Source organism: Aspergillus ochraceoroseus (assembly GCF_002846915.1).
Source record: "Aspergillus ochraceoroseus IBT 24754 chromosome Unknown P175scaffold_6, whole genome shotgun sequence".
NCBI classification, from domain to species: Eukaryota; Fungi; Ascomycota; class Eurotiomycetes; order Eurotiales; family Aspergillaceae; genus Aspergillus; species Aspergillus ochraceoroseus.
The window spans coordinates 403,145-430,302 of record NW_024468481.1 but is presented as its reverse complement, the minus strand read 5'-3'; the positions used below and the strand labels follow the sequence as shown (position 1 = coordinate 430,302).

General features: G+C 50.0%; 7 protein-coding genes across 7 annotated transcripts; 4 read left to right on the top strand and 3 right to left on the bottom strand.

The window, feature by feature from the left end:
• Window positions 1-1,207: 1,207 nt before the first annotated feature.
• Window positions 1,208-3,227, bottom strand: P175DRAFT_0524784 (C2 domain protein; the record flags this gene model as incomplete). Its single annotated transcript, XM_040899391.1, has 2 exons — window positions 1,208-2,363; window positions 2,440-3,227. The coding sequence occupies 2 exons, from the start codon at window positions 3,225-3,227 to the stop codon at window positions 1,451-1,453; spliced, it is 1,701 nt and encodes a 566-aa protein (XP_040750574.1). The 3' UTR covers window positions 1,208-1,450.
• A 700-nt stretch (window positions 3,228-3,927) lies between these two features.
• On the bottom strand, window positions 3,928-7,652 carry P175DRAFT_0502698 (DNA repair protein RAD16). The gene is made up of 9 exons (XM_040897449.1): window positions 7,289-7,652; window positions 6,250-7,193; window positions 5,869-6,198; window positions 5,707-5,815; window positions 5,582-5,656; window positions 5,475-5,533; window positions 5,029-5,423; window positions 4,021-4,975; window positions 3,928-3,946 (listed from the first exon to the last, which is right to left on the bottom strand). The coding sequence occupies exons 1-8, from the start codon at window positions 7,326-7,328 to the stop codon at window positions 4,219-4,221; spliced, it is 2,709 nt and encodes a 902-aa protein (XP_040750573.1). The 5' UTR covers window positions 7,329-7,652; the 3' UTR covers window positions 3,928-3,946; window positions 4,021-4,218.
• Window positions 7,653-7,778: 126 nt separating this feature from the next.
• rad7 (DNA repair protein Rad7, protein) lies at window positions 7,779-10,073 on the top strand. The gene is made up of 6 exons (XM_040897448.1): window positions 7,779-7,837; window positions 7,889-7,927; window positions 7,979-8,006; window positions 8,067-8,603; window positions 8,655-8,820; window positions 8,879-10,073. Coding segments are annotated over exons 1-6 (1,785 nt in total). The 5' UTR covers window positions 7,779-7,835; the 3' UTR covers window positions 9,892-10,073.
• Window positions 10,074-11,488: 1,415 nt separating this feature from the next.
• P175DRAFT_0441323 (uncharacterized protein) lies at window positions 11,489-14,486 on the top strand (the record flags this gene model as incomplete). Its single annotated transcript, XM_040894070.1, has 3 exons — window positions 11,489-11,727; window positions 11,811-12,207; window positions 12,270-14,486. The coding sequence occupies 3 exons, from the start codon at window positions 11,489-11,491 to the stop codon at window positions 14,484-14,486; spliced, it is 2,853 nt and encodes a 950-aa protein (XP_040750571.1).
• Window positions 14,487-15,674: 1,188 nt separating this feature from the next.
• On the top strand, window positions 15,675-17,376 carry P175DRAFT_0482159 (DNA-directed RNA polymerase II core subunit RPB11). The gene is made up of 4 exons (XM_040895487.1): window positions 15,675-16,119; window positions 16,649-16,707; window positions 16,779-16,888; window positions 16,936-17,376. Exons 1-4 carry the CDS (start codon window positions 16,103-16,105, stop codon window positions 17,137-17,139), a joined length of 390 nt encoding a protein of 129 aa, XP_040750570.1. The 5' UTR covers window positions 15,675-16,102; the 3' UTR covers window positions 17,140-17,376.
• Window positions 17,377-17,590: 214 nt separating this feature from the next.
• pan1 (actin cytoskeleton-regulatory complex protein PAN1) lies at window positions 17,591-22,867 on the top strand. Its single transcript, XM_040897447.1, has 5 exons — window positions 17,591-18,337; window positions 18,399-18,462; window positions 18,519-20,546; window positions 20,631-21,167; window positions 21,239-22,867. Exons 1-5 carry the CDS (start codon window positions 17,740-17,742, stop codon window positions 22,425-22,427), a joined length of 4,416 nt encoding a protein of 1,471 aa, XP_040750569.1. The 5' UTR covers window positions 17,591-17,739; the 3' UTR covers window positions 22,428-22,867.
• A 232-nt stretch (window positions 22,868-23,099) lies between these two features.
• Window positions 23,100-26,964, bottom strand: P175DRAFT_0524778 (sodium/calcium exchanger protein). Its single transcript, XM_040899390.1, has 2 exons — window positions 26,351-26,964; window positions 23,100-26,270 (listed from the first exon to the last, which is right to left on the bottom strand). The coding sequence occupies exons 1-2, from the start codon at window positions 26,561-26,563 to the stop codon at window positions 23,466-23,468; spliced, it is 3,018 nt and encodes a 1,005-aa protein (XP_040750568.1). The 5' UTR covers window positions 26,564-26,964; the 3' UTR covers window positions 23,100-23,465.
• Between the last annotated feature and the right edge of the window lie 194 nt (window positions 26,965-27,158).

Below are 27,158 nucleotides of genomic sequence, written 5' to 3'. Positions count from 1 at the left end.
AAGGGAGGGTTGGATTGAAGGCAATGCGGCAAGCTAGTTGTCGGACCTCAAACGAGCTGTAACTGGACCCCCGAGCAGGGCACCCGCGATTAATGAAAAGGCAAGGGCGGGACGCCGTGAAGAACGAGTGAGCGATGTACGCCGTAGACAGACGAACACTGTCGGAAAGGAGGAAGGTGAGATAGAACGGGTTCGGGTGGGGAATATGGAGCCACAATCTCCTTCCTCGGTGATTAATTTCTTTTTTTTTTTTTTTTCGCGTTGATTTGTCGCCAACCGAAACCCGATCCTGACTGATGAGATGTGATGAGATTCGACCACGAGACGAGATCAGCGCGGGGGAGGTGGCTGGCGGTTATGGAAATTAGGGGATGGAAGGGAGAAGAGCAGGGAGAGGAGCAGGGACGGAAAACGAGTGAGCGACGACGACCTGGAGAAGAAGTAGGGAGAGAGAGAGAGAGTAGATGTGATGGCGAGAAGGTCGGAAGTCTTAAATTAGTTGACAAGACGAAGAGGAAGAGAAAGAAGAGAAAGAAGAAGAAGAAGAAGTTGAGATCGACCTGAGGCTTAGACTTGCTCGTGCCGGAGGTTGATTAATCTTCGCCGTTTTACCCCTCGATCGAGATACCTGAAGTGGGATAGATTGATCTCTAGCGTCAGCGACAACGATGTGATCAGTTGTGAGGTGAGAAGGGGCTTAACAAATGATTGTGATGTTTTTCTTTTTATACAATAATATATATGCAATGGTAGTGGGAGTTGAAGATAGAGAGTATGTTAGAGAGTATGTAACTATATATATATGGATGTACTAATGCAGGTATGTGCAGCTGTTTCTTTATATATAGTACCATCCCTCATTAAGCCTCCTTTCCCATACAACAGGAGTCTATCTATCTCTTTCACTTCTCATTCCTCTACAAGGGAAACCCAAGAACAAGGAGATTTTCAAGTTACTTGCGCTTCATTTCTTGACCCTTTCCCTTGTCTTACTGTCGTTTGTCTGCCTGGTGAGAGACGGCGCAAGAAAACTCCACCGTCAGCTGGATTAGTCGTCTGATATTCAAAGAACTGGATATTTATATATTTATATATATACATACCTTTTCATTGATGATATTTATATTCCCATTTTTTTTTTTTTTTTTTTTTTTGCCGCAGTGGAATCTAATGCGAGGTCATTCAGAAACAGATTTGCCTAAAGTCAAACCCGGCATATCAGCGCCTTCTAATGCTTCTCTTTGCCCGGCTAAAAATAATAACATTACTAATAATTATAAGAATAGTTAACTAGTTAATTAAGATTATAGACAGTACGGAATCCAGCCAAGAATAGACACTCGGGTAAAGCCGACTAGGGTCGAATGGCCTAGGTATCACCACCGCGGTCCTTGCTCTTCGGGGGGGTATCAACAGTATATTCAGGGTGTGATGTGATGCTTTTGGGTGGTTAGGGATGGCTGCTTTTGTTCTCTGCAGGGTTCTCATCGTCTCCCTGTGCCCATTTCATGACCTGTCCTCTCACGTCGCGCATGTCATGTACCCTCTGGGAAAATTCTCCTCTCTTAGGCACGGCACCACTGCGCTCATTGAGCTCGTCCTCGTCAGAACTCGAGATGGAGAGTGAAGAGGTGGTGCTTCGTTGTTGCAGGAACGCCATCTGACCGCCCTCTTTCTTCTTGAGCTCGCGCTGCTCCCGCTTCAGCTCCCCCATTCGCTCCTCGTCGGCTCTGCAGTCCAGAGTCGTGATATGAAGTTCGGGGAAATTGCCCAAAAGGAACTGCCTCAGGAGGGGAAGATATTTCGCATTTGGACGATAGGTGCCACTGTCATTGTCGATAAACAGTTCGTAATGACCAGGGTCGGTTGGTACTTCGTTCTCTTCTGATGCATCAATGACGGCTTCTGATCCCGAATGGCTGGAAGCGAGAGAATGGAGTCGACGGTGACGTTTGCGCCGGCGAACGAAAAACTCGCCAGAGTAGGCGATATAGACAGACACATTACTGTGCATTGTATGCTTGCTTAATAAGTCAATCCCAAATTCTTTCCCCGTCTCCGTGAATCGAAACTGTCCATCGAGAGTGAGCACATAGGTGAAAATTCTCCCGCCTTGCGCGTAATGGACAAACTCAAGGAAGTTTTGCGTCAGCTCCACACATGGAGACTCAAATTGACCATTCAGGGTCATTCTGTCAAAATGATAGATTCTGTAATGCTGGTGATGAAGGGCTCGGTTGAGTATACGGCCCCGCAGAGTGTGGGAAGTGAACATTCCAGCAATAAAAGGCTTAAACTCCACATATCGGTGATATAGCTCTGCAGGAACAGGGCCTTTCAGCTGTATCTGAATTGCCTGGAAGCTGGAGGAAAAGAACCAGGGTCAGTTCAAATCGCGTTCAAAGAACAACTGAAACCGGGGGGCAACGGCACACATACTTGTAGCGGCTGATCGTCTTTTTCCCGTCCTGGGTTTGGACCTCGTCCTTCGTCCCTACTAATCTCCCAATGAGCGGCGAGAAATGCTTGAACCAATAATTTGGTCCCACCGTATACACTTGCGCTCCATTATCACCGGGGGTTCTCCCTAGACACTCCACACTAATAACCACATGCGCGCTGGTATCGAAGCGTCGCGAAGCAATGGAGGCGATGTTCCCGAATAGATAAACACGCTTACTGCTAGTGCGCTTCTTCAATTTGAATGTCTGCTCCCGAAACCCAGTCCACTGGCTGTTAATCGAGTCGACCTGAACATAAACATTCCCGAGTTTGTCGTCATGGTCTGCCGCATCCTCATCAAAGATGCGGCATTTCAGCCGAAACCCCGACGCAGGAACATTCGCGACAATCCACTCACTCTCCCATACAGGGTCTCTGTTTTTGCGTATTGTCGGGGTCCTGAAAGTAAGGAATGGGTCCTGCTTGTGGCGCTGAGGAACGTCCACGTTCAGTATGGCATGCACATATGGATCCGACGAGAAGGTACCAAAATCACCGCAGGGGAGGTTGACCCCGCGATGAAAGCTAAACTTAAGGGTATAGCCGGGAGGCTGAGGGCGGAAAGGCGTGCTATCAAAGCCCCCGGCCGGCTCGAGCGGCTCGTTTTTGGAGCCAGACTTCATCGCGACAGCCTGTTGCTGAACCTGATCCGCCCTACTGACGAGCTTAGGCCCATCACTATCGAATAAATGCTGTGGGCGACCTTGCGACTGTGTTTCTCTCATCACTGGGCGGAGGGGAGCGAGAAGGAGGGGGGGGGGGGGGGGGGTTCAGCGCGTTTATGTGGTTGCCTGCTGTTGTTAACAGGCCCAGCCACAGGACCAAGTGGGTTTAGTTGGGCAAGAAGAGCAACTTGAGAACCTGTCGCCCCAAAGGGAAATTCTATAAGAATGAAAATAAAATTCAAGGAGTGCAGGGAGTTAGGGAAAAGCTTCACGCAGACTCCGTGCTCCCTCGAGATTTGCACCCCTTTTTGGGTTGACGGGAACTTGGAAGTCGTGTGTAACTTGATTTCGAAGCGAAAACGTTCCACCCAGCCAGCCTTAATTAACTCTTAGCCAGGCCAAAGGCTTTTTTGCCAATCCTGCCCAAGCGAAAACATCGGGTTGTCTGATTAATTTCTTCGATTGGCATAACGTGGTGTACTTAATATCTTGACATTATTGCTGATGACATCATAATATAGTACTAGTAGTATAGGCAGTAGTTTTTCTTGATTTGGATGAATTATTCACAGACTCCTTCCTCAGCCTCCCACACTGTTATCCCTATTGCGAAACATACCCAGTATGGTTTGTCACAAAACAAAAGCAACGACAAAGACTATGTACCAAGACTCAATTCCAGCCTGAGACATGGGTTTCCATAATCTGGGCCAAAGAAGCTAACTACAGATTAGCGAGATTATTAAGATCCCCGGAACAAGAACTGCATATCCTCGGGGGTAAGCTTCTCTAGTGCCTCTCCTTGGTCCTTGTTGATCGTGCCGTTGATCATGTTCGCTTTCTTTTCCTGAAGCAGAACAATGCGAGACTCCACGGAATCTTCGATACACAGCCGTGTGATCACACACGGACGCCGTTGTCCGATTCGGTGGCATCGATCTGCACTCTGCCATTCAGCCGCAGGATTCCACCAACTAGTTGAAAGAGAAAGCTTTAGTATGAGGAAATAGACCGGCAATTGTTTTTTTTTTTGGAAATGAGTAGGTAAAACTTACGGATCCACGATGAAAACCCGTGAGGCCTCAGTAAGATTCAGGGCCACTCCGCCTGCTTTGAGGGAGACAAGGAAAACCTCAACGTTCACATTGTTCATGAAGTAGTCAATCGACTTTTGCCGTTGCGCGGGTGTCATGGTTCCGTCAAGCATGACCGTGTTGAAACCGGCTCGACGGAGACGCCATTCGACCAGCTGAAGCATGGAGGTAAACTGGGAGAAAACAATCGATTTGAGAGTCTGCTTCTTGCTTCGCAGCTTGTAAAGCTCGTAGACAAGCATCTCGATTTTCGTGGAAGATGTCCAGTCCTCCATTCGAATCCGATTGACGATTGAATTCTTTTTAATGTGTTCTTCGTGCTGTTCCATATCCGGCTGCTCCAAGTCAATGGAGAGGGGAATGTGGCAACGAGGGCAATCAACCACGGATTCCATCTCAAATGAGCGAATATAATCCTTGACACAACGACGGCAAAAGTCATGGCGGCAGCGAGATCTGATTGCCTCTTCCGCGGGCTCGTCGCAAATACAGCAGACAAGGACATTCTGCTCACCTTGCGCATGCTTTTTCAGAATCAGATCCGGATGGTTTGCAACTTGCCGCATTTGCATGATTAGGCCGAAAATATTAGCGTAATTGTTCAACATGACACCACGGCTCACATAAGTATCAAACTGCCTGGAAGAGTTGGTCATGATACTCCTGGAGAAATCACGTTCAATCTCGCCGAAGAATTCATTATGTAGAATCACACTGAGTAAAATTAACAGGGGTTATTTGAAGCAAAGTGAGAATAAAGCACTGACCGCTTTGGTGGCAGCTCCATGGAAGCTGTATGGTCCCGCTTGACTCGCCTCAGCATGATTCTATCTGTGATAAGACGTAATTTTGCCAGGGCTCCCTTGCGCGCATCCGGATTATCTCTTTCAGTGATCGGATTCAGAATCTCCTGGTTGAAGATTGATACATGACTGAATCCACTGTGTCGGCACTCGGTGCATCGCTTCTGCGCATCTTGTGACCAGTGGAGTTGCTGACACTTGCACTGCTTACAGAAATAGCACGCAAAAGGTCGGACTTCCAGGAACCGTAGCAGAGAGAAGAATTCACCGATTCGATTCTGAACCGGAGTACCTGAGAGGCACCATTTGTAGTTGGATTGAAGCGCAAAGCAGGCACGGGCAACACTTGTGGTACGTTGCTAATAACGTCAGCTATTGTCACTTAGACAGGGTTGGTAAATCCATAGTACCTTGATGCTATGAGCTTCGTCTAGGATGAGTCGGTGGTAATGAATTGAATGAATGACACCTGGAAATGTCAAAGAATGGACTTGATGTTGACAGCATAGTTACTTACTGTCTTCCTTCACAATCCCATCATTGCGGTTCCACCCCTTCCATTCCTTTCGATGAATGGACTCAAGGCCCGAGTCTAAATGCCTATTAGCAAGCGCAAAACAGTCACAAGTTGATATTTCATACAGGATATCATGATCACATCGTACTTCTCGAGATCCTTTTTTCGAAGCGTTTTGACTTTCGAATTCGAGTTATGATAGACGAGAACTTTGAGTTGTCCATTTGTATATTCCTGCAGTAGCCAAATTAGGAAAGACCGTCATTATATAGATAGAGACCACTAACCCCGATCTCGGATTGCCACTGCATCAAAGCAACCGGTGGAACTACCACCAGGGATGGTTTTCCGACTGGATAATCAGACATAAGCAAAGACACAGCCTGAATTGTCTTGCCCATGCCCATCTCGTCACCAAGAAGGCCTCCCTTGTACTGAGACTTTTCTTGCTGCATCATCCAATTTAGACCCTCCAGCTGGAATGACTTGAGTGTTCTGGAGATACTCGCAGGCTGCTGTGCCTGTATGGGAGTAATAGGAGGGTTGTTTCTCAATTCGTCCCACATTGAAAGAATGCAAGGATGCTGCGTTTCCAACTTCTTTCGTTCTTTTATAGCCTAACTAAAAATTAGTGACACAGTTATGAATCTAATGTTTGAGAGACCTACACGACGACTCATCCCCGAAGCGAGTTGAGCGGCGAGAGTGGCTCTTGCTTGCCTTCGGGCTTGAGCTCGATTTTGTCTGATATCTGTGGTTCTGGAGCTGTTGTTTCTGGCATTATTGGTTCTGGCATTGCTGGTGTTGCTGGTACGTGCGGCTCTCTGCGCTATGAGGGGTTCCTCTTCGCTTAAAGAAGACGGCGAATCACTTGACTCGGCGTCACTCTGATATAGTTCTTCTTCTTTCTCAAATTCAGAGTCGATGAAGTCTTCACTATCCGGGATTACAGAGCGCCCCGTCAATCTGCGAGAATTCCTGCCGCTGCGCTGAGGAGGTGCTTGCGGTTCCAGGTATTCATTATCATCGAGTTCCGATAAAACGCTATCATCTGTAGAGTTTCCAATTTCCAAGGCGAAATCTCCGGTCAATTTCTGACGCTTTGTGTTTAGGCCCTGATATTCTTCGAGTTGAAGGCTGCGGGCTAGAGCTGCATCTGCGCTTTCAGGTGTAGAATAATCATCATCCATTACTACATCTGCAGGCCTCTTCACCCCCTTTTGAGTACCCAGAGACATCATACTCGAACGCAATTCCCGAGCTCGAGCAGAAGCGCTCACTCTCTTCTTTGGTTGTCCAACATCTGATTCGGCGGGGGTATTGACGACGCTGGTGGCCGGGGTATTGTATTCAAGCGTTCCGTCTCTTGAGGTATCATCAGCCGCCACAGACGAAGAAGATGAATTATAAGGCGCAGGTTTCTTGAATGGAATGGCAACCTCAAGGACTGGAAGCCTGCTACTCCTCCGCGACCTGGTAGTCCTCAAAAATGGGGGCTCCTCCTCGCTATCTGCCGCCTCTGACTGATTATCCGGTTTGCCCCTGGTTGCGGTAGCTGTTTGGGCCAATCTCAAGGAAGTACGTCTAGGGAGGGAAGAAGAATTATCTAGAGCTGCTTCTTATGCAATTAGCGATTATGTCAAGAATTATTGTACTAAACCCGGAAAGGGCTAGGGAAAGAAAAGGAATGACAATGTTGTATCTCACCCGTAGAGGAGGTAGGCCCAGCCGACGACTTTCTTCCCATCTTGTCAAGTCCCTCAAGTCCCTCTCAGAATCTGTAGCGTGAATGCTGCTATAAACTGAGCCTAACGCTTTTCATGCAAGCGAACGGTCTAATGTGATGAATGTTTTGGTGGAAAAAAAGCGCCTCTTCCGGGCTCGACGCCGGCATTGAGTTGATACGGTTAATAATCAGAGAGCGAGCAGGCACCAAAGTCTGGAATAAGGATAAACTCTTCCACGGAATGGTTGCCTTGTTGCTACCGCCAAGGAATGTGAATTAGCCACCAGGAAGTGATTCGTCGAAACCCTGTTTTAATTCTGCCTGCTTCAGCTTTGTGAGTTGAGGGAGTTGAGTTGTGCGTCGTTCAGAACACGAACTCAAGCAAGCCACTCGATCCTCGCGTTAAGTGGAACGCGAAAGCATCACGAGTCCTGTGACTTGAATGACTCGGCCTTGTTGCTTGGGCGATACCTCCAACAACTCATCTTGAGATTACCTAAATCATCAAAAAGTGGTTCACTTAATACCATGTAAGTAGATGGATTTTTGAATTTCTCAAGTCTTTAATTAACCGCGTGTAGGGCGAATCGAAGGCAAACCAGGAACCAGATTAGGGGCCCGTATGTCGTCTTCCCAACCACATGTGAAAGAGATAACTGATGAATTTGCAGACACTCCGCCCTTACGGACTTTCTGGCGGTGAGTTACAGATGGTATCTTTCCTATTTATTCACTGATTAAATGTTTCCTTCGTTTTAGTCCAACAACATCTCCGCAGCCCAAATCCATGATGATTACCAACGGAGGTTAAGAGAGGCGGAACCCCGCGCTGAAGAAGAGCCCCTGGAAAATGCTGCGGACGATGAAGAATACGAGGACAATTCCGGAGAAACTCCAGAGCAAAAGAAGAAACGCAAGCGAAAGGAGACCGCTGCCCTTGCGAAAATCAAGCAGAGCAAGGAGTTCGCCCGCCGTAAAGGTCGCCGAACAGGGGAGCCCGATGACGATGACGACTTCATCGCAAGGGAGATGATGTATGAGCGTTCCCGGCCGATGCCTGGCCAACTTGAAAACTGCGAGGCCTGCAGTAAGCGTTTCACAGTGACTCCGTACAGCAAAACAGGACCAAACGGAGGCCTCCTCTGCGCAAAATGCTCCAAGGAGCTCACCGACAAGCAGAAGAAGGCGCAGCCCAAGAAACGCGGGCCAAGAACCGGCCGGCGCCAGAATCAAAGTGATCTTCTCGATGGAATTTCCCAATACGGCGCTCTGAGTTTGGCAGAGATGTGCACTAAGGTGTGTGCATCCCCCCCCAGGATTATCATTCATGTACTGACTTGGTGGTAGAAAGTTGCCGATAATATCAATGACATTGAAGAATTCGGGGACTTGCCCTGGCAGTTGCTACGCCGTCTTAGCCAGATTTTATCGAAGAGGCGAGTTATGACACCACGGACCCTAAATCTGTTTCTTCGACCGGATTTGGGCTTTATTGATATTTATGACTCTGCTAGTATGTCTGGTGTTGAATATATGGTTCTTCTATTGCTTCCAAGGCTAACTTGTCCTAGAACTCGAGACGGATGACTTTCAAAAGATCTTTACATTCATGCCAGCTCTGACTCATGTCAATCTCCGCTTTGCTGGACAATTGAAGGATAGGGTGGTGGAGTATATGTTGGACCGAGATCTTAAGATTAAACATTTGCAACTCGACGCGGCCAACCTGGTCTCCGATTCGAGCTGGCGACGGCTGTTTGAGAAATTCGGCGGCCAGCTTGAAACGTTGAAATTATCAAACCTGGACTTTTCCCTCGACGATGAGACCGTGCAGACATTGTGCAAATTCTGCACGGGGTTGCGGCGCGTCAAACTTGATCATTGCTGGAAGATATCCGATAGCTCGCTGGAGGCTATCGCGAACTTGCCATTATTGGAGCACGTGTCTTTGAAGTTTGTCCAAAATACGAACCCTGAGCACCTTCGGGAGCTGGTTTCCAAAGCCGGCCCGAACCTTCGCACCCTGTCCTTGGATGGATTTCCAAAATCCGATGATGGCTTGCTCGAGACTATTCATGACAAATGCCAGGCTTTGTCGAAGCTGAGGTTTTCGAATAACTCGGTTTGTACCGACCAGGGATTCGTCAAGCTTTTCGAAAACTGGTCGAACCCTCCACTAGAGTTTGTCGACCTATCCTCGACACGGGACGTGGACAATTCAAGTCCAGACGGTCCCACTGATGCAACTGGTCTTGCATCCCATGGGTTTACTGCCCTCATGCAGCATTCGGGCTCCCTGATGCAAAAGTTGAACATTGCTTCCTGTCGCCATATCTCCTATGCCGCCTTCGACGCAGTGTTTTCCGAGGGCAAGAGCTACCCCCACTTGAAGGAGCTGGATGTGTCTTTCCACACAGTCCTGGACGATTACCTGGTGGGTCGTATCTTCCAGTGCTGCCCAGCTATGCAGAAGTTGGTTGCATTTGCGTGTTTTAATGTACGAGACGCGCGGGTTCCGCGTGGAGTGGCCTTGATTGGGGGGTTACGAGTGCAGGAGCTTATTGTGGTTGAACGTGAGTTTTGAAGACAACCTGGTTCCTTTTTCGAGTCTGGGGGCAAATCCAAATCCAAATCCAAATCCAAATCCAAATCCAAATCCAAATCCAAATCCAATCTCCAAGAAATTACACGTGGAGAATGCACGTACCCGTATGTGCCTGATGCTCTGATGCAGGTTGGGCTATAGTTATACTAGCATCCATCGACCCTAATATTAATAGTTAAAGGAATCGTAAAAGTGCTCGTAACCCCTGACAGGGAAATGGTATTACTATATCATTGATTTAGTATATCACCGATATATACAGTACAGAGTCCAGATAGTGAAGGTCGTCTTATGCACATACCTCAGTATAATCTGGATTGATCGGACACAATCCTCCTACCTAAGGTACTACTAGTAGTAGTAGTATACCCTAGGGTAAGGAATGAGGAACCTCTGGATCCAATAAGAACAGGAGTTTCCCACATGAGGCCCTTAGCTTAGGTACTAGTAGTACCTACTGGTACATATACCTAGGTAGAGTAAGTATTCAGCGTGAACATATGATTTGATTTGGATTTTTCGGAGTGTACGAAATATTCTAAATACCAGGTCTAAGGTCAGCATTCGTTCCTGTAATCCCCGGATCCCTGGAATCGGAATCGGAATCTGTACCTACTACTACCTACCATAGGACGGGATCTCTTCACTTTCAGGAACCTGACAGGTTATTTGATTTACGATTAATAGTGCAAATAGTGGCATCTATATTTGGGACTACTGAAGCCCCAACAGCTCCACCTCCTCCAATTCCAGGGTCTCTCTCTCTCTGCTTCGGTTTCTTTCTCTTTCTCTTTCTCTTCTTCTTCTTCTTCTCCTCTCTATGTAGTCTATATATTTATGATTATTAGTAGTCTAGTGTTTTATCATTATTTCTCTGTTCCCTGCGTTGTCCTCCGCTTTCTATTTTTTTTTTTTTCCCCTGCTTCTTTCGCCTCCACCTCGCGCTCTCTCGCTCTCTCTTTTCTCTTCTTCCTCTCCCTCCTACCTATTCTCTTCTCTTCTCTTCTCTGTTCTTTCTTTCTTTCTTTCTTTCTTTTTTTTTTTTTAGAACCTGGCTGGACTTCATCCAGAACTGAAGATATCTAATAATTAATTTTGAAAAAGCCCCGCTGGTATGTGAAGATCCCTCTCTCCCCGGCTACTATCGACTCTCTGACCACCTGGTCGATTCGAATTCCTGTGATGCCCATCACCATAACAATTATTATTCCACACCACATTCTGCTTTCTTCCCCTTATTGACCAAATCCGTCTTCAGATCCTCGCTCTCTCCGAACTGCTGATTTCCCCTTCGAGATTTTCGCTCCATTCCTCGGCCTTCTCCTCTCGTCACAAGCCCCACCGCGATCGGATTCCCGTGTCTCGCCAAACGCCCAGAATCGCCCCAACAACACACTCACAGGCTGTTGTCATCCACAATATTGTTTATGCGAAACTGGTAGCGGCCATCCACCGGCCCTGGGCTAATTGTAGGCACAAGGAGCTGCGAGAGCGTCCTTTTTTTCTTCTTTCTCTTTCTCTTTCTTTTTTTGGAAGCGGCCCCGACCTAGCTAGTGGCCGGCTGCGTCTTGCACCGATGCCGATCAAGCTCCCCAAAGGCTTCGCCCGACGAAAGTCGTCTGGAAATGCCCTCGAGGAATCTGAAAACCCGCCTCAGCCATCCTTTCGCGTCTTTGAACGCCCTTCCGTGGAAAGGAAATCCTTTAGTGATGGTAACTTGGCATCCCAGAAGCTAGGGGAAGGTCCCCAATCTCACTCTCCTCCTGACGACGACAATATTTTTGCTGCGTCGGGCGGCCCTCCTGTCAGAAACCTGTATGAACTTCTCGTGATTTTGTTTTGCTCCCAACCCTTCTTATATAAATATAAAAGGGAAATCGCAACTAACTCATCAACAGTATCGGAGGTGCATACGAAACTCCACCGCCGAACGGTCGGTTCAGCTCTTCAGCCCGACGCTCGACCGACGGGCCGACCCAATTCGACTCTCAATCCCCTCATTCCAGAAATCTCCACGATATACCTCTTCCGCCCTTCTCGGGTGCTCTGCGTGCAGCGGGTCGAACTTTCTCGTTTGGTGGGCGGTTTTCGAAAGCAGCCACGGCTCCCGCTCCCCCACAACCTTCCTCTCCGGATCCGGCTCGGCATCGGGCTTTGACATCCAGCACGACGAGCACGGCCACTCCACCACAAATCTTAGATTCTGAAATAAAAATAGGTCGAATCGACGACGACTTTGGCAACATGTTCGATGACATCGGCAAACGCGGGGCCCAGCAGTCGTCCGAGCCGTGTGTACGTGCTGCCCTATTTAACCCTGTGGTTGAACTAAAAAAAAAGGCTGATTGTTTACTTAGCGTTTTGCTTCGGTTCCAAATACCTTGGGAAGTCCTTTTAGGAAGGAAGAAAAAGCGTCACGTCCTGCGCCGATCAGCACCGACCGATCCAGGGAAATTGAACCTTCCCCATACTCGTGGAGTAGCCGACATTCGGAAGAGGGCCTTTTGAACGCGGTGGATTCACCGCAGGAAGACAGCCCTGCGTTTCAACCAACCCCTGCTAATTCGATCCCTGTCCCTCTTGGTAACCGAAGAAAATCGTTGCCACTCTCCAACCCTGTGCCTGCCACCACCACGTCCCATCGCTCTCTGGAGAAGCCCAAAATGGCGGTGGACAAGGGTCTGAGGAGAAGCGTCATGTTCTCCACGAAGCGAGACACCGTGGCCGTTGAGGATGAAGATGCGAAATTGGTCATGGAGTCTCTTTATTCCAGCAAGAGAACTTCACAACTCCCGTTCTCGTCCTCCCCTCAGGATTCGGATGATGTTCCTCTCTTTGGTAACGGAACTACGGTAAAAGGGGTACCGCAACCGCAGGAATCCCTCGCACAGTCAACCCCAGAACCAGCGGACGATCATATTGACGCTTCGATTGCTGATCACGCACGGCTGGCTGCGCAGTACGAAAGCAAACCCATTCCGCCTTCTTCCTCGAACAAGGTCATGACACCATCCCAATTCGAGCACTATCGACAGCAGCAGGAGTTGAAAAGGGCGAACAGCGATGCGTCCGAAAGTGAAGATTCGGCCGAAAGCGACTTCGACGAGGAGGATGAAGCTGAGAAAAACCGCGAGGCCGAGAGACAGCGACGGAAGCAAGAAGCTCATCTGTCTGTATATCGTCAACAGATGATGAAGGTAACCGGACAGCAATCCCCCTCACCATCTCTGCGCCCTGAGATAGACAGGGCCAGCAGCACGCCAAATCTGGTGGCCCCCTCGTTACAACCCGGTCACCGGTCTGGAAGCGGGAAAAGCAGCGAGGGTGATGATGACGACGAGATTCCCCTCGGCATATTAGCTGCCCACGGATTCCCTAACCGAAACCGCCCGCCAAGCCGCTTAGTTTCCTCGAACTCTATGCAAAACCTTCGTGCGTCATTTCACCAGCCGTACGTTGGTGCCCCCGGCTCGGCAGAAGATGTCGGCAATCGTAATAGCCTCCCGGTTTTCGCTCGGAATTTACCGCGGGATCCCTACTTTGGTGCAAGCCTCGTGAACCCTTCGAATAGGGAGTCCCTGGCCCTAGGAGGAGGAGGAGCAGGTTCCGTCTATGGTGGACCTACGGCCACCGGAAGCCCGTCGCCTGCATTACCCCCGGGAGGTTTGGTCGGGGTGATCGCTACCGAGGAGCGCGCAAGAGCTATGAGACGGGGTAGCCCCAACACTCAAGCCATGCATGAGTTCTCACCGGGAATGCTAGGTGGAGCAGGAGGGCACGCTGGAAGTATTCCTCGACCCTACACAATGCTCAACCTGAATTCTGCCAACGGCTTAGGTGCTCCACCACCAGTTTCCGCCACGGAGCAGGCCCAGATCCAGCTGTCACACCAAATGACAAGCATGATGCAGATGCAGATGCAATGGATGCAGCAAATGATCCAAATACAGGGTGGGCAGGTTCCCCCTCAGCAGTTCATGCCACCACCTGGAAACATGCCGCCTGGATTCGTTGCCAACACCAACTCGAGACCGTCCTCAATGCCGTCAGCCCCTGGGCCATTTACCAACGGCCCCCCGAGCTTTGCAGGTAACCAGAGGACCCTGAGCATGCTCGACCCCAATATGTCGTCTAGGCTGAATAGTCCTTCGATGCCATTCATTCCTGGAGGAAATCGACCGGGCACTCCTGGCGGGGCTGGCTATGCTCCGTCGATCGCCCCATCAGAGCGGAGCAACGTCGGATTGGCTCCTCGATACAGGCCCGTCTCCACGGTGCCGGTAGAGGCTGAAACTGCTTCGTATCCTGCTCTGTCCAAGCCCTGGAACGACGAAAACCGACGAACTTCCATGCTGAGCCCATCCACGAGCTCCAATCTAGCAAAGCCGGTTGTACGCCCGGTCTCAAGCCACAACAGATCGCATTCCAAATTAGATCACCATGTGGAGGCCGAGGATGAGGACGATGATGAAGGTTGGGCTGAAATGATGAAGAAACGAGAGAAGAAGCGAAACAACTGGAAAATCAAGAAGGAGTCCTCGAGCTTCGGAGATTTACTGAATGCGGTACATTAAACCCCACGCCTACGGGAGTAGGCACCTTCTAACATTTCTTTTTGCGTGTTTTACGCATACCCTGTTTATAATATATGTCAACCCTGTGCGACAGGACCTTGGGTCGGGGCCCGATGCATACATACCAAACGACTAGATCTGTATTTCAAGATTTCCCGATATTTCTTGGACATGATCTGCTCCTCACTAAAACGTTAATATGGCAAGCCAGCATGAAGAGTTCGGAATCACATTATGAATGTGGGTTGTTTTTGTTTTGTTTTTTATTTTTTTTATTTTTTTTTTGTTTTTCCCCTCTCTGTGTTTCCCTTTGCATCCTTTTTTTTTTTTATCCTTGGACAGACATGGAGTTATGCCTGGCACTTTCGATGGTACAAACAATATTTCTATTTATTGTCTCATTTTTTTATAATAATGGCTGTTAATTTTTCTGTATTTAAGCAATCAGCGGTGATACTTATCTTGTACTCAGTAGATAGCCGATGAAGGTCATGCATAATATACAACAAACCAGGCGTTGGGGATCTTCAAGGGCTAGCTAGGTACGCTTCTCTAGACAATACAATTATCCATCTTAAGACGTTGATCCGCAGTAGTCAGTCCTTTGCTTTCTGGATGACATTTGCTATAATATGGGCGGCCGGGAGTATGTCTCTGACTGTCCGACGCCAATACCAGCATAAGTACAGTAGTTAATCAACTATTATTATCACCACCTTTCTTCAGCTCCTCCTCATCATTTACCCCCTTGAACTGCATCCACATAGCTCTTCTTAATCATCCTGCACCCCAAATGATAAGATCCCTACGGTTGATTCTATGGGCCCAGGAACCAAGCTGCGCAGGGCTTGTAGGTTTCTAACGCCACTAGAGATTGCTCCATATCTGCGCCCCAGTTAGGAATCCTACACTGATCGGAAGGATCCCCATTCAGGTATGGAAGTCGTTTCAGAACCGAGTATTCTGGGGATGACTTCAGGAGGGATTATAGCTGTAGAGAGGTTAGGGTGTCGTTATAACTACTCTACACCCTCCGTATATAGATTTATACTAAGGCATCCCTTTCTCCACTTTCCCGAAGCCGTTAGTCCGTGCACATCACGTGAATGGAGTCACGGGACTGCAGTGACAGAAGATGCCTCCAGATCTCTCTCTCTCTCTCTCTCTCTCTCTTTCTTTCTTTATTATTGTCTTTCACTCTATCTTTCTATCTTCATTATTGGGGTGGGTGTGTTAGCTTTTTTATCACTTTGTACAGAACCTTTCTGACCCACTGATTGAACCCAAATAAGGAGACTTGTGTACCAATTATATCACAGCATCATCTACTCTCTCCTCTCGTTGATCTCTATTGGGACCAACAGTTAAATCATACTCGATCTGCCCAAGGAGCCTTTGATTTCTGGGTCTATTGTCTACCAGCAACTGTTGCCTTGGACTATTTTACACCATCGAACCCGGTCCAACGGTGTACGGTGTGAAGGCATCGCTCGTTTTTGGATATCTCCAACCCGTTCTTGATATTCAGTTGTCTTGCCCTGCTTGCCCTGCTTGGGCTTCTTGGATATCTTACATAAAATTGACCCTACCCCGGTGGGCCAAATCTACAAGTCAATATGAACGCTCCAGACAGGTAAGGCTACCTTTAGATATTTGCTGTACCTTCCCTTGAACCGTTGGGGGTTTTTTTTGCGCGAATTGTCGCTTGTCATGTGGAATTGGCGTTTCCCTCCTTCCATATGAGAAGGAGGGAGAGGGGAAGAGGGGGAAATCCACAGAGAGCGCCTCTGCTCTTTTATTTACCTCTTGATTTTTGCGTCCCTCTGTTTTTCTGTTTCTTCGTCTTCATCTTCAGCCAATCCCATTGCTTTTGTTCATCTTTCACTTCCTCGTCTCGTATCAAGTTTTACCGCTCGATTCGAGCTCCAGACACAATGCAGTCGGATAAAGAACATAAAGAGCATATCTTTCCCATGGAAACGGTCTACGCCCGTTGGATAAGCTCTAATCCTTATGTCCACAAGAATTCCTCTTCTTCTGTCAATATTACCAATGATGAGCAGCCTAGGTCTGCGCATTATATTTCTTTTCTTTTCTTTTCTTCCTTTTTTTGATGATTTATATCCTTGCGTGGGACATCGGCTAACCTCACTGCAATTCAGATATGAGTCGTTCGTTCTTGGGAATGGCGAGAATAAAGTTGAAATGGAAATCGATACTCGTACGTTCTTCTTCATCTTCTTCTTCATTTTCCGTCGATGTAGATGAATATTAACTGTGGACACCTCTTAGGTATTCCTTCCTCAGCTATATTCACTTTCAACAAGGAGGATCACACGCTGGGAAACCTGATCCGTTCTCGCCTTCTACAGAGCTCTAACGTTCTCTTCGCTGCCTACAAGGTTTGGTTGACGTCCCTTCGGTTGAACATGGTAGCTAACAGTGTTAGGTCCCCCACCCACTCGTTCCCAAGTTTGAACTCCGTGTCCAAACCAATGGTGACATCACCCCCAAACAAGCTGTCATTACTGCCTGCCACGAACTTGTCCGCGATCTGGGTATCCTCTCTCGCGAATTCACCAAGGAATACGAGCTGCGCAAGATGGTTGGGGCCACTCAGCAGCAGCAGAACGGCGCTACCGATGGCATTTAGCCGGTATTCATGTAACAGCCTTCTGTTAGCTGGGTGTATGGTGCAGGTGACTTTCATTTAGATCTACGCAGCTGGTCATGCGTTTCTTCCGATCTTGTTCTTGTTCCTTTCCCTATCCCCTCTTGTAATCCAAGGAGCTAGACCTCCACGACCATCATCATCTGCATGTATGTATGTCACCATGACATGATTGAGCACCCGGCATGATTTTAATGACAAGATTCTTGTTCACATGGGATGTAGTCTTCTCGTAGATAGTAAACTAGTAGTGATACTCATTTCATCCTTGCAATACCTACCAGTTCAGTTCGCAGTAGTTAGTTAGTTTCTGTATGGGAATGATGGCGCTGACTCAGCCTCCTATTCTGGTTAGCGCCAGTGCCTGTCCCTGATTCCACTCTCGGTCTCGCTGGGCGGCGTCACGAAAGCTCCTGAGCCGTCGTCGTTGCCTGTTAAACTCCCCTCCCTCTCTCTCTCTCTCTCTCTCTCTCTCTCTCTTCTTAATCTATTCTTTCATTCCTCTCCCAATCTTTTGGGTTCTCTCTTTTTCTTTTCTTTTATGCTTTTGGGTTCAATTTTGATGCCTTTCTTGTTCAACTAATGTATTCCTCGTCCAATTCCTTCCTGGGCAGCGCCAACAGCGCCCGCCCCGGACAGCAACCTTACATGCAACAGCAACCCCAATATTCGCAATTCCCAGCTCAGCAACAGCCGCAGCACCAACAGACAGGGCTCGCTCCCCAGCCTACCGGCTACGCTCCCCAATTGTCCGCTTTTGGAGGCGCTCAACTACAACCACAAGCAACAGGATTCCCCGGAGGACAGCTTCCACCTCAGTTTACCGGTTTCCCCGGAGCACCAGCCCCAGCACCGCAGCAGCTACAGCTACAGCAAACCGGGTTCCCACCCCAAGCTCCGCAGCCTCAGTATGCCGGGTTCGCGTCTCAGGGCCAAGTCCAGTCTCCTCCGCAGATCCAACTTCCGACGGCCACAGGGCTTCCTCTTCAAACGGCACCGCAGACTTCCTCCCAAATCGCGGACTCCTTCCAAAGTGCCTCTGGCGCCGCTCCTCTGCCACCACCCAAGTCGACGGGGAACAAGATTCCGAATATCCGGCTTTCTTTCATTACGGCGCAGGATCAGGCCAAGTTCGAGCAGCTCTTCAAATCTGCTGTTGGGGATAGCCAGGCCATGACGGGTTAGTCGAATGAACAACACCCTTGGGGATTGATTCTGGGGTTCTGACATGGTTTCTATAGGCGAAAAGGCTAAAGAGCTTCTTTTGCGCTCGAAGCTTTCGGGGAGCGACCTGTCGAAGATCTGGTGAGTGGATTGATGTGTCTTGATCGACGCGGGACGTGGAACTGACCGCAATATAGGGTGTTGTCGGATACTACGAAGTCTGGGCAGTTGCTTTTCCCCGAGTTTGCTTTAGCTATGTACCTGTGCAATATCCGAATCACCGGTAGGGACCTACCTAGCACTCTGCCCGAAAAGGTCGTGAATGAAGTCTCCAGCATGGTGGACATTATCTCTTTCCAGGTTCCTGATACGCGACCGGAGCCGGTCGCCAGAACCAACATTCCCAGCTTCGATGCCCCTCTGCTCGAGAATAAATCGGCACCTCCCGCACCCCAGCAGCCGCAGCCACAACAGCCAAGCAATGCACAACTCCTCACGCAGCTCACGGCACAGCCCACCGGGTTCCTACAGCCTGGGTTCGCCGGTCAAAGCCAGGGCCTAGTACCGCAGGCGACCGGATTTCCGGGACAGGCTCCGCAGCAGCATCTCCAGGGCCCCCAGATGGGGTTCCTGAACAACCCTCAGCCCACCGGCTATTCCGGCCCTCGCCCTCCACTCCCACCCATGCCAACCGGATTCGCGTCAAATCTCATCAGCCCTGCGCAGACCGGGGGACTAGTCGCCCAACCTACTGGAATCCCTGGTCAGTGGGGGTTCGTCAATGCGCCGTCGTCAGGGTTGCCTAACATCGAGGCTCTGAAGCAGCAATTGATGCCTCAGCCTGGACGAGAGGGCGGATTCTCTACTGTCGGCTTGTCTGGCAACGCTTCTATTCCTTGGGCTATTACCAAGGAGGAGAAAAAGATCTATGATGATCTCTTCCGCGCGTGGGATGGCCTCCACAAGGGTTTCATTGGCGGTGATACTGCCATCGAAATCATGGGGCAGAGTGGTCTCGATAGAAAGGACCTCGAGGCTGTCTGGACCCTTGCGGATCCCCATAACCGGGGCCGTCTCAACATGGATGAGTTTGCTGTGGCTATGCACTTGATTTACAGAAAACTCAATGGCTACCCCGTTCCCAATCGTCTGCCACCAGAGCTTATCCCCCCATCGACCAGGAACCTGAATGACTCGATTGGAACCATCAAGTCTATGCTCTCCCAGGATGCCGAAACACGAAAAGCTACCGGCGCATTCTTGCAGCCGCAAAAGACGGGTGTGAGTTACCTAAAGGAACACTCTTTCCGAGGTGGCGCTGTGTCCCCTGGGGTTGGCCGTAAGGATGCTACCCTCTTCAAGAATAACGATGAAGCGGCCACTGGATACCGCTCTAGTGCTCGCCGTCGCGTTGGTAACAACGGCCGTGCTTCGCCTGCTGCTTCCCAAGCATCCGAGGAGGAGTTGGGGGTTGACCAACTAAAGAAGAAGATCCACGAAGCTCAAATCATGCTGGATGCAGTTGATTTCCAGGACGAGAATCGCGCTGAAGAAGAGGATGCTCTGGATCGACGGGATCGTCGAGAGGCAGAATCTCTCATGGATCGAATTCGACGAGTGCAGGATGATATTGACACTCACCCACATGCATCCCTCCGTAACCTTGACACGGGAGCCGAGCGGAGAACTCTGCGCCGCCAGCTGCAGGCTTATGAGGATCAGGTGCCGCAGGTAGCTTCGGACGTCCGTCGCGTTGAAAAAGATATCGCCGAAGCCAAGCTCGAATTGTTCCGTATGAAAGATGCCAAAGCCCATCCTAACAGTGCACTCAACATAGTTGGAACTGGGCCGGGCGGCGCAGTCACCGAAGCTGACCGAATCAAGGCGCGTGCTCGTGCGAGAATGCAAGCCCGTGCCGCAGAACTTGCTGGAAGACCTGTCCCTGCATCGGATGATGAGGGAGCTGCCACTCGCCGGTTTGAGGCCGAGAACACCAATGTCAAGGCAGAGCGCGAGAAGAACGATAACATGACACGTGATGTGGAGGAAAGTGTGAAGGAATTTGCCCGTAGTCTGGAAGACAGCCTCAAGGATGGAAGCGAGAGCTCTACACATGAGCATGAACGGCGCCGTTGGGAAGACGCTCTGGGCGTCGAAGATGTGATTCGTGATTTCATCTACGACTTGAACCGCAATAGCCGTACTGCATATATCCGAAAGGAAGAGTAGGCCTGCCCTTTCTTTATATCCTTTTTTAAGGTTTACTTATACTGATGAAGTAACTAACCCTTTTTTTTTTTTTTTTTCAGGGACTCAAGAACCTCATCCGGTCTGGATCAACGGTCTCGACAGACCGAGGCCTCTGCTCCTGTACGGCCTTCTCCACCACAATCGGTTGGCTCTACTAGTTCAACTCCCGGTGGTACGCATGACGACCGTGTTGCCGCTGCAAGGGAACGCGCTCAGCGACGAATCGCCGAGCGCATGGCAGCTGCCGGTCTTAAACCTCAGAGCGATGCCACAGAAACACTCCTCCAGCGCCAAGAACGAGAAAAGAAAGAACGTGAGGAGCGCTTGAAGCGAGCTGAGGAGGAAGACCAGAAGAGGGAGCAGGAAAGACAGCGTCGCATTGCCGAAGAGCAGCACGGTCCCATAACGCAGGCCACCAAGCCAACAGGCAAGAAACCTCCCCCAGCACCACCATCGCGCAAGGGCCGAACCGACAGCACTGGCCAAGCGGATGCGAAGAGAGCCGCGGATGAGACAGCGAAGGCTGAGCAGGCTGCCCGTGAGCAAGCTTTAAGGGAGGAACAACAGGCCCAGGAACAAGAGACCAAGCGTCTAGAGTATGTGCCACTTTTTGTATAACCCATGCCTAGTCGGCTTTACTGACCTCTTTTTTTTTTTTTTTTTTTAGATTCGAGGCTAGACAACATGAAGAGGAAATCCAGAGGGAACAAGAAGCACAGCAGGCACGTCTCCATGCACTGGAAGAGCAAGTCAAACAGGGAAAGATCAAGAAGCAGGAAGAGAAGCGCCGCAAAGAGGAAGCCAAGCGGGCTGCAGCGGACCAGGAAGCAAAACTTGCACGTCAACGAGCGGAATTGGACGCGGCTAGAGAGCGGGAACGCCAGCTTCAGCTTGAACTAGAAGGCTTGAATGAGAGCTCTTCCGATGAAGAAGGCCCTGTAGATATCACAACTCCCCAGGACAGCACACCTACCCAGAGCCAAGTCCTCCCTGAACCGTCGCCTTCAGTTACTGCTCCACCTGTTCCAGCCGAGCCCAGCTCCCCCGCAAGCAGCCGAGCTGCCCCGACGGCTAGTTTTAGCCCGGAAACCGAGTCCAAGAATCCTTACTTTAGGACTTTGAGCCATTCTACGGATCATGCACCTGCTTCTCCCCCAGAGGTCCCAGCGGCTCCGGCTGTTGTCACTCCTAAGGCAGATGCTCCATCTACTAACCCATTCCACCGCTTCACCCAACCGCAAGAGCCTGCGAAACCCGCGTTCACTGCTCCTGGCCCCACCATGCGCAAGACCCGTGCCCGTCCTGAGGATGATGATGACTGGTCCGTAGCTGGATCTGATGCCGACTCGTCAGATGACGAAGATGATCGTGCAGGGGGCGGCAGCGCAAAACAACTTGCGAGCATCCTCTTCGGTACTATGGCGCCTCCGCGACCCCTGAGCGCCATGGATGACAAGTCCCCTTCAAAATCCTCTACACCTATACAGGAGACCCCGGCCATCCCTCCTGTCCCACCAGTTCCTCAAATAGCACTACCTGTTCCTGGTGCTGCTGCTCCTCCACCACCACCACCACCTCCTCCTCCTCCTCCCCCTCCCCCGCCACCAGCAGCAGCAGCACCCTCTATCCCAAATCTTGACTCTGCTCCTGGGGCTCCTCCACCCCCACCACCGCCGATGGCACCTCCTGCCCCTCCTCCCCCTGGCCCTCCACCACCACCTGGTCCTCCTACCGCTGCGCCAAGGGGAACCGGTGACCATGGTGCTTTGCTAGCTTCAATCCAAGCAGGGAAGGGGCTCCGGAAGGTTCAGACAAATGATCGAAGCAGCAGTTCCTCTGCGGGCCGTGTGCTATAAGGGCGGGGGGGGGGTATTCGAGCAGGCAGGGCTGGTGTTGGGTTTCTTTCTTTTTCTATTTCTTTTTTCTTGATCATTAAACCTTCTTCCCTTTCTTTTCTTTTTCCTTTCTTTTTCCTTCCCTTTCCTTTCCTTTCGCTCCGTTTCCTTTCCTTATATTCTTGGATATACATAGTATTTCAATCCAGTGTCTCTTTAGTCCGTACATACTACGTATTATGTCCTCTATATGTACTTTTAAATCGACGGCACTGCTCAAGTTGAATCACTACGCATGGGAATGACCTTCCTGGTAACAAATTAGTGGGCGAGAAATGAGAAAAATAAAACAATGAGAGGATGAGAGATGTAAAATAGCAGATGGAACGCCGGATATCAATTGCATAGTTGAGGTTAGCTAATTTTGTTTGCTAGGTATTATCCATTATCACTAACTATCATTTTATGTTTATTTTTACTATGAAAGAACACTCAGTAAAGATCTTACAACTACTAGGAGTTTCTTTCTCTCTCTCTCTCTCTCTCTCTCTCTCTCTATATTTATATGCGTATGTGTTGACTACCCCGCTTCTATCCACTACAGACCATATGATATAACATAACATATAACATGGATAAAATAAGAAGAAGAAGAAGAAGAAGAATGCAACAACCCTACGGAATAGAATGTAAGGCCAAGAAAATCAAGAACTAACTAACTAGTTATTGCTTGACAGCACTATAGTTACTGGGTTTACTCTATCGTTATCAAGGATATAGAAAAAAGAAAGAAAGAAAGAAACCAAAGGAGAATAGAAAGAAAAGAAAAGCATAGCTGGGCTTTGCAAAAAAAAGGGCAATGAGCGAGCATAGATAGATAGGTATCTCAAAGTAGTAGGTAGAGTCGTACGAGTCATAAGACAAAGGACACGCATGGATGATGGATGGATGCATTTTATGTATCGAGTGCATGTCTTTATTTCATGCCATGCCATGCATTATTATATATGTATGTATGTATGTATGTATGCATAGGGGAAGGGGATGGATGGAGGTCTCTCAGAAAGCCAACTCAGTGATGACGTTACCCAGCGTACTTACACACCAAAGAATAACAAGACCCCAGCCAATCTTGCGGTCCATTCTCCATTTATTTAGCGGGACGACAATTAATAACCCGACTAGAGTTATGAGAAGCGTTGCACCGCTGATGATGAGGACCTTCGAGACGGCGATATCGTATGAGGTCCCTGACGCCGTACGCGAAATCATTGTCTCTGATTTGGCGTGCATGGTCATGTATAGTCCTCCAAGGCCGATGCCGAGGAGGATGTTGAGCATAGGCCCGCCAAAGCAAGCGCTTAGTGCCATGACTGGGTAGCCGAGGCGGGCGACGGTAATGTCTGCGACGAGGTCACCGAGGGAGTTTCCGACAGCAAAGACGGTAAGCCCGAGCAGGGAGTCGCTGATGTTGAGGATGACGCCGAGGGTTTTGAGAAGGTTGACGACTTCCGTGGCGATGGTTGCGATCCAGAAGATGGCGACGACGAAGCCCAGGAATGCGAGGATGGGTCGCCACGTGCGGGGTGGCTGCGAGGCAGCATTGTTGTGGCGCATGCTTATGGTTAAGGCGCCGTGGCAGGTGAGGGAGAAGAGGAGCGCACAGAGGCCGAAGAATAGGAGGGTACTGCCTTTGAAGTCTGGGTCTATCGCGGTCCAAGCGATTAATGCGACGAAGCAGGGCCCAGCGAAAAGCTGTAAGTAGACCAGCCAGAGGCACCATTCGCGGGTTGGAGGTGCTGCTGCCGCTGCTGCTGATCCTACAGGAGCTTGGGCAACGGGGAGCTCGGAGTCGAATCGTCGTCGTCCCTCAGCCGATAAAGATGGGGTTCCATATTCCGCGGCTTGTTCGACAAGGGACGGGTGGTCGTGAGCCAGGAGGAGTGGACTGTCTTCTGGGAGACGCACGATGGGTGCTGGCGAAGTTCCACCATCTACGGAAGTTACAATCACAGGAACTGTAGTGGGAGGGGTGTCGGGTTGCACAGGATCAACAACAGGAAGAGTGATCGTCAGAAGAAACACACTCGGAGCCGCAACAATCCCCAGGGATTTCTCCCAGAATGACTTTCCCTTCCACCCATCCAAGGTTGGAAAGAGAATCGAAATGACTGGCTGAAGTATGGAGCGAGACCGAGGCCACCACCCCGCTGGGGACATACACCGACTGCTGCTACCATCCGGAACGCTGTGGTGAATCTGCAACGGCTGCGTTGGACTGAAGGGGGCGGAGGGGTACACGCTTGGTGGTCTCGAGAATGGTGGGCCAGTAGCCTCCAAGAAAGGAGGAAATGGACTGATAGGGCTACTTAGCATATTGTCCTGAGGTGAACCGTAAATTGTTCCCCGAGGAGACACCTGAGTGGGAGAGCGGGTATGAGGCGTAGCATCGACATAATTGGGAAAACCGAATGTGTCCGGCGGGGCAAGCAGACTAGAGTTTTGCAGGCTAGGTCCTTCTCCAGGACTTGGGCTTGGGCTGCGGGATGAAAGCACCGTTGATACCGGTGACATCATCAATTCTGGGCCTCTTTGCGAGTCAGATGGGTGTGAGAGAATGAGCGTCGTAGGCTCATGGTCAGTAGACGGCCGACTGATGGTTAATTGCGGGCGTGATGGCGCATTGGCGCCGAACAGACTCGTGTCTAGCGTCAGACCCGCAGCAGCGTTCGCAGAAACGGCTCGGGCGCGAGCAGGACCGGTCCCATCGTGAGGAGACAGAAAATGGCCAGCTTTAGAGCGGCTACTTCGAGGGTGGGAAGCCACAGACAAGTTGTCCGCTTGGTGCCGGTCCTGTTGGCTGTCTGGAACATCTGAATACCTTCTAAGGCTGATGGAATGGTTCTGACGGTGACTTCTGGAGCGTTGGAGCGAGGAAAGAACGGACTGAAACTCTAATGCACCGACCAGACTGGGCCGAATAGGATTCAAAGTATTACGTCTGCGCCTCGTGGGCCGATATACATGCATGTTGTCTCGGATCTCTGCTAGATATCGATTGCGGGTCTCGTCGTCCTCATCCCCGTCCTTCCAAATCGGTACGTCCCCGCGCTCCAGAGCGTGAAAATCGTCCGAAGACGCGCCGCGGAGAAGACTTGTCGATTCCGAAGCTACCCCTGGATCATCTTCTTCCACCTCTTCGATATCCAGCTCCTGGTTGTCCGGGATATGGTACTGAGACCTCGCGGCCAAGATTCTCTCATGTACTCGACGCCGTCGAACAATGAACCAGTGCCATGTTACAACAAGTACGACATAGAAGCAATATAGTGCAACCATGGTGGCAGCTTCCCAAACGTGTAAGTGGCCATCTGCTAAGAGAAGCATGCTGAAACTAATGGCGATCACAAAATATCCGACGTCACGAACGAAACTCCTCCGGGCGACTTTGAATGGACGAACCAGCGCCATCGAGCCTGCAACGACCGAAGTTATAAAGCTTGCCGCGCCGAGTAGCTCGCCAATTGCCAGACTCCCACTGTTGGACCTCATGGCTGCAAAGGTTGAGAAAACGTCGGGGCTTCCATTTCCGAATGCGAGGAACGTGACCCCCGTCAGACTTTCGCTCAAGCCAAGAAAACTGGCCAGCGTGCTCAGATCAATACAGAGAAAGTCACTGGCGGCGATTCCAATAGTGCTGAACAGCAAGGATAGCCAGAGGATAATGATGGCGAAAGCGACTGGTTTTGCGTCTGCTAGGGTGCAGTAGTAGAATTGGAGATATGAGAAGAGTCCATCTTCGTAATCAGGGCAATTTAAAAGGACAAAAGCGCATTGATCTTTCGCATTACGCACCAGACGGCACTGGAGAGAGAATGAATCGATCGTTAGCAATGATTCCCGACGATCTGGCGGCAACAAGGGAGTAAAATTATCCGCTATACCTCTGGTTCACTATCCCGCTTGACAAGCACACGACCTGAGGGGCTAGAGAAGGGAGGGGCCTCCGTTAGTGAAGGCCTGAGACGCCCGAAGCCCCAACTCAGGGCAGCAAGAGCCGTGAAGACCAGGAGAGACCCGTAAAAGGGTCTAACAGAATATTGACGCTTTCGTCGAACCGAAGCCCGAGGAAAGATTGCGGTCAATTCTTGGAACATGATTGTATGTGTACCGGTATCATCCTGGGCAGTGGTGTCGAATGTGGGGAGAAAGAAGAGAGAGAGATGGAAGGAGGAGGGTTACGCTGCCAAGACGTGATGCAATGACTCGGGAGATATGAGGAAGGCCCAAACCCGGATTAATTCCAGATTGAAGGCGATGAAGGCGAAAATCCTCAAGGCTGTCCGTGATCACAAGGGTGATTGGAAGCTTTCTCCACAGCGAAATCAACGGGAACGCCGCAGACTGGTCGCCTGGATGTACTCTGATGTCAGATAGCCCGTGGGTGGCTTGAGGGGAGCGAGGCTGTGCGAATTTCCCAGGCTAGATTGGGGGGACTTGGAGACGGGATGGAATCTCACGAGAGGTAGATATCTGGATGACTGGCAGGAAGAATGTCCTCCTCAGTTAGATGGATGGTGGAAGGATAAAAATAATCTTCATTCCTGTCGGCTGCAAGGAGTATGCAGTCTGTGGCGCAGCACAAGGCCGTGGCTGGTGTAAATGTCAGGTGACCTGGGCGCCTGAGGTTGCTGTGGCACGGTTCCTGTTTGTTGATGTTTGTGTTTGGCACCTCCTCCATCTATCGCAGTT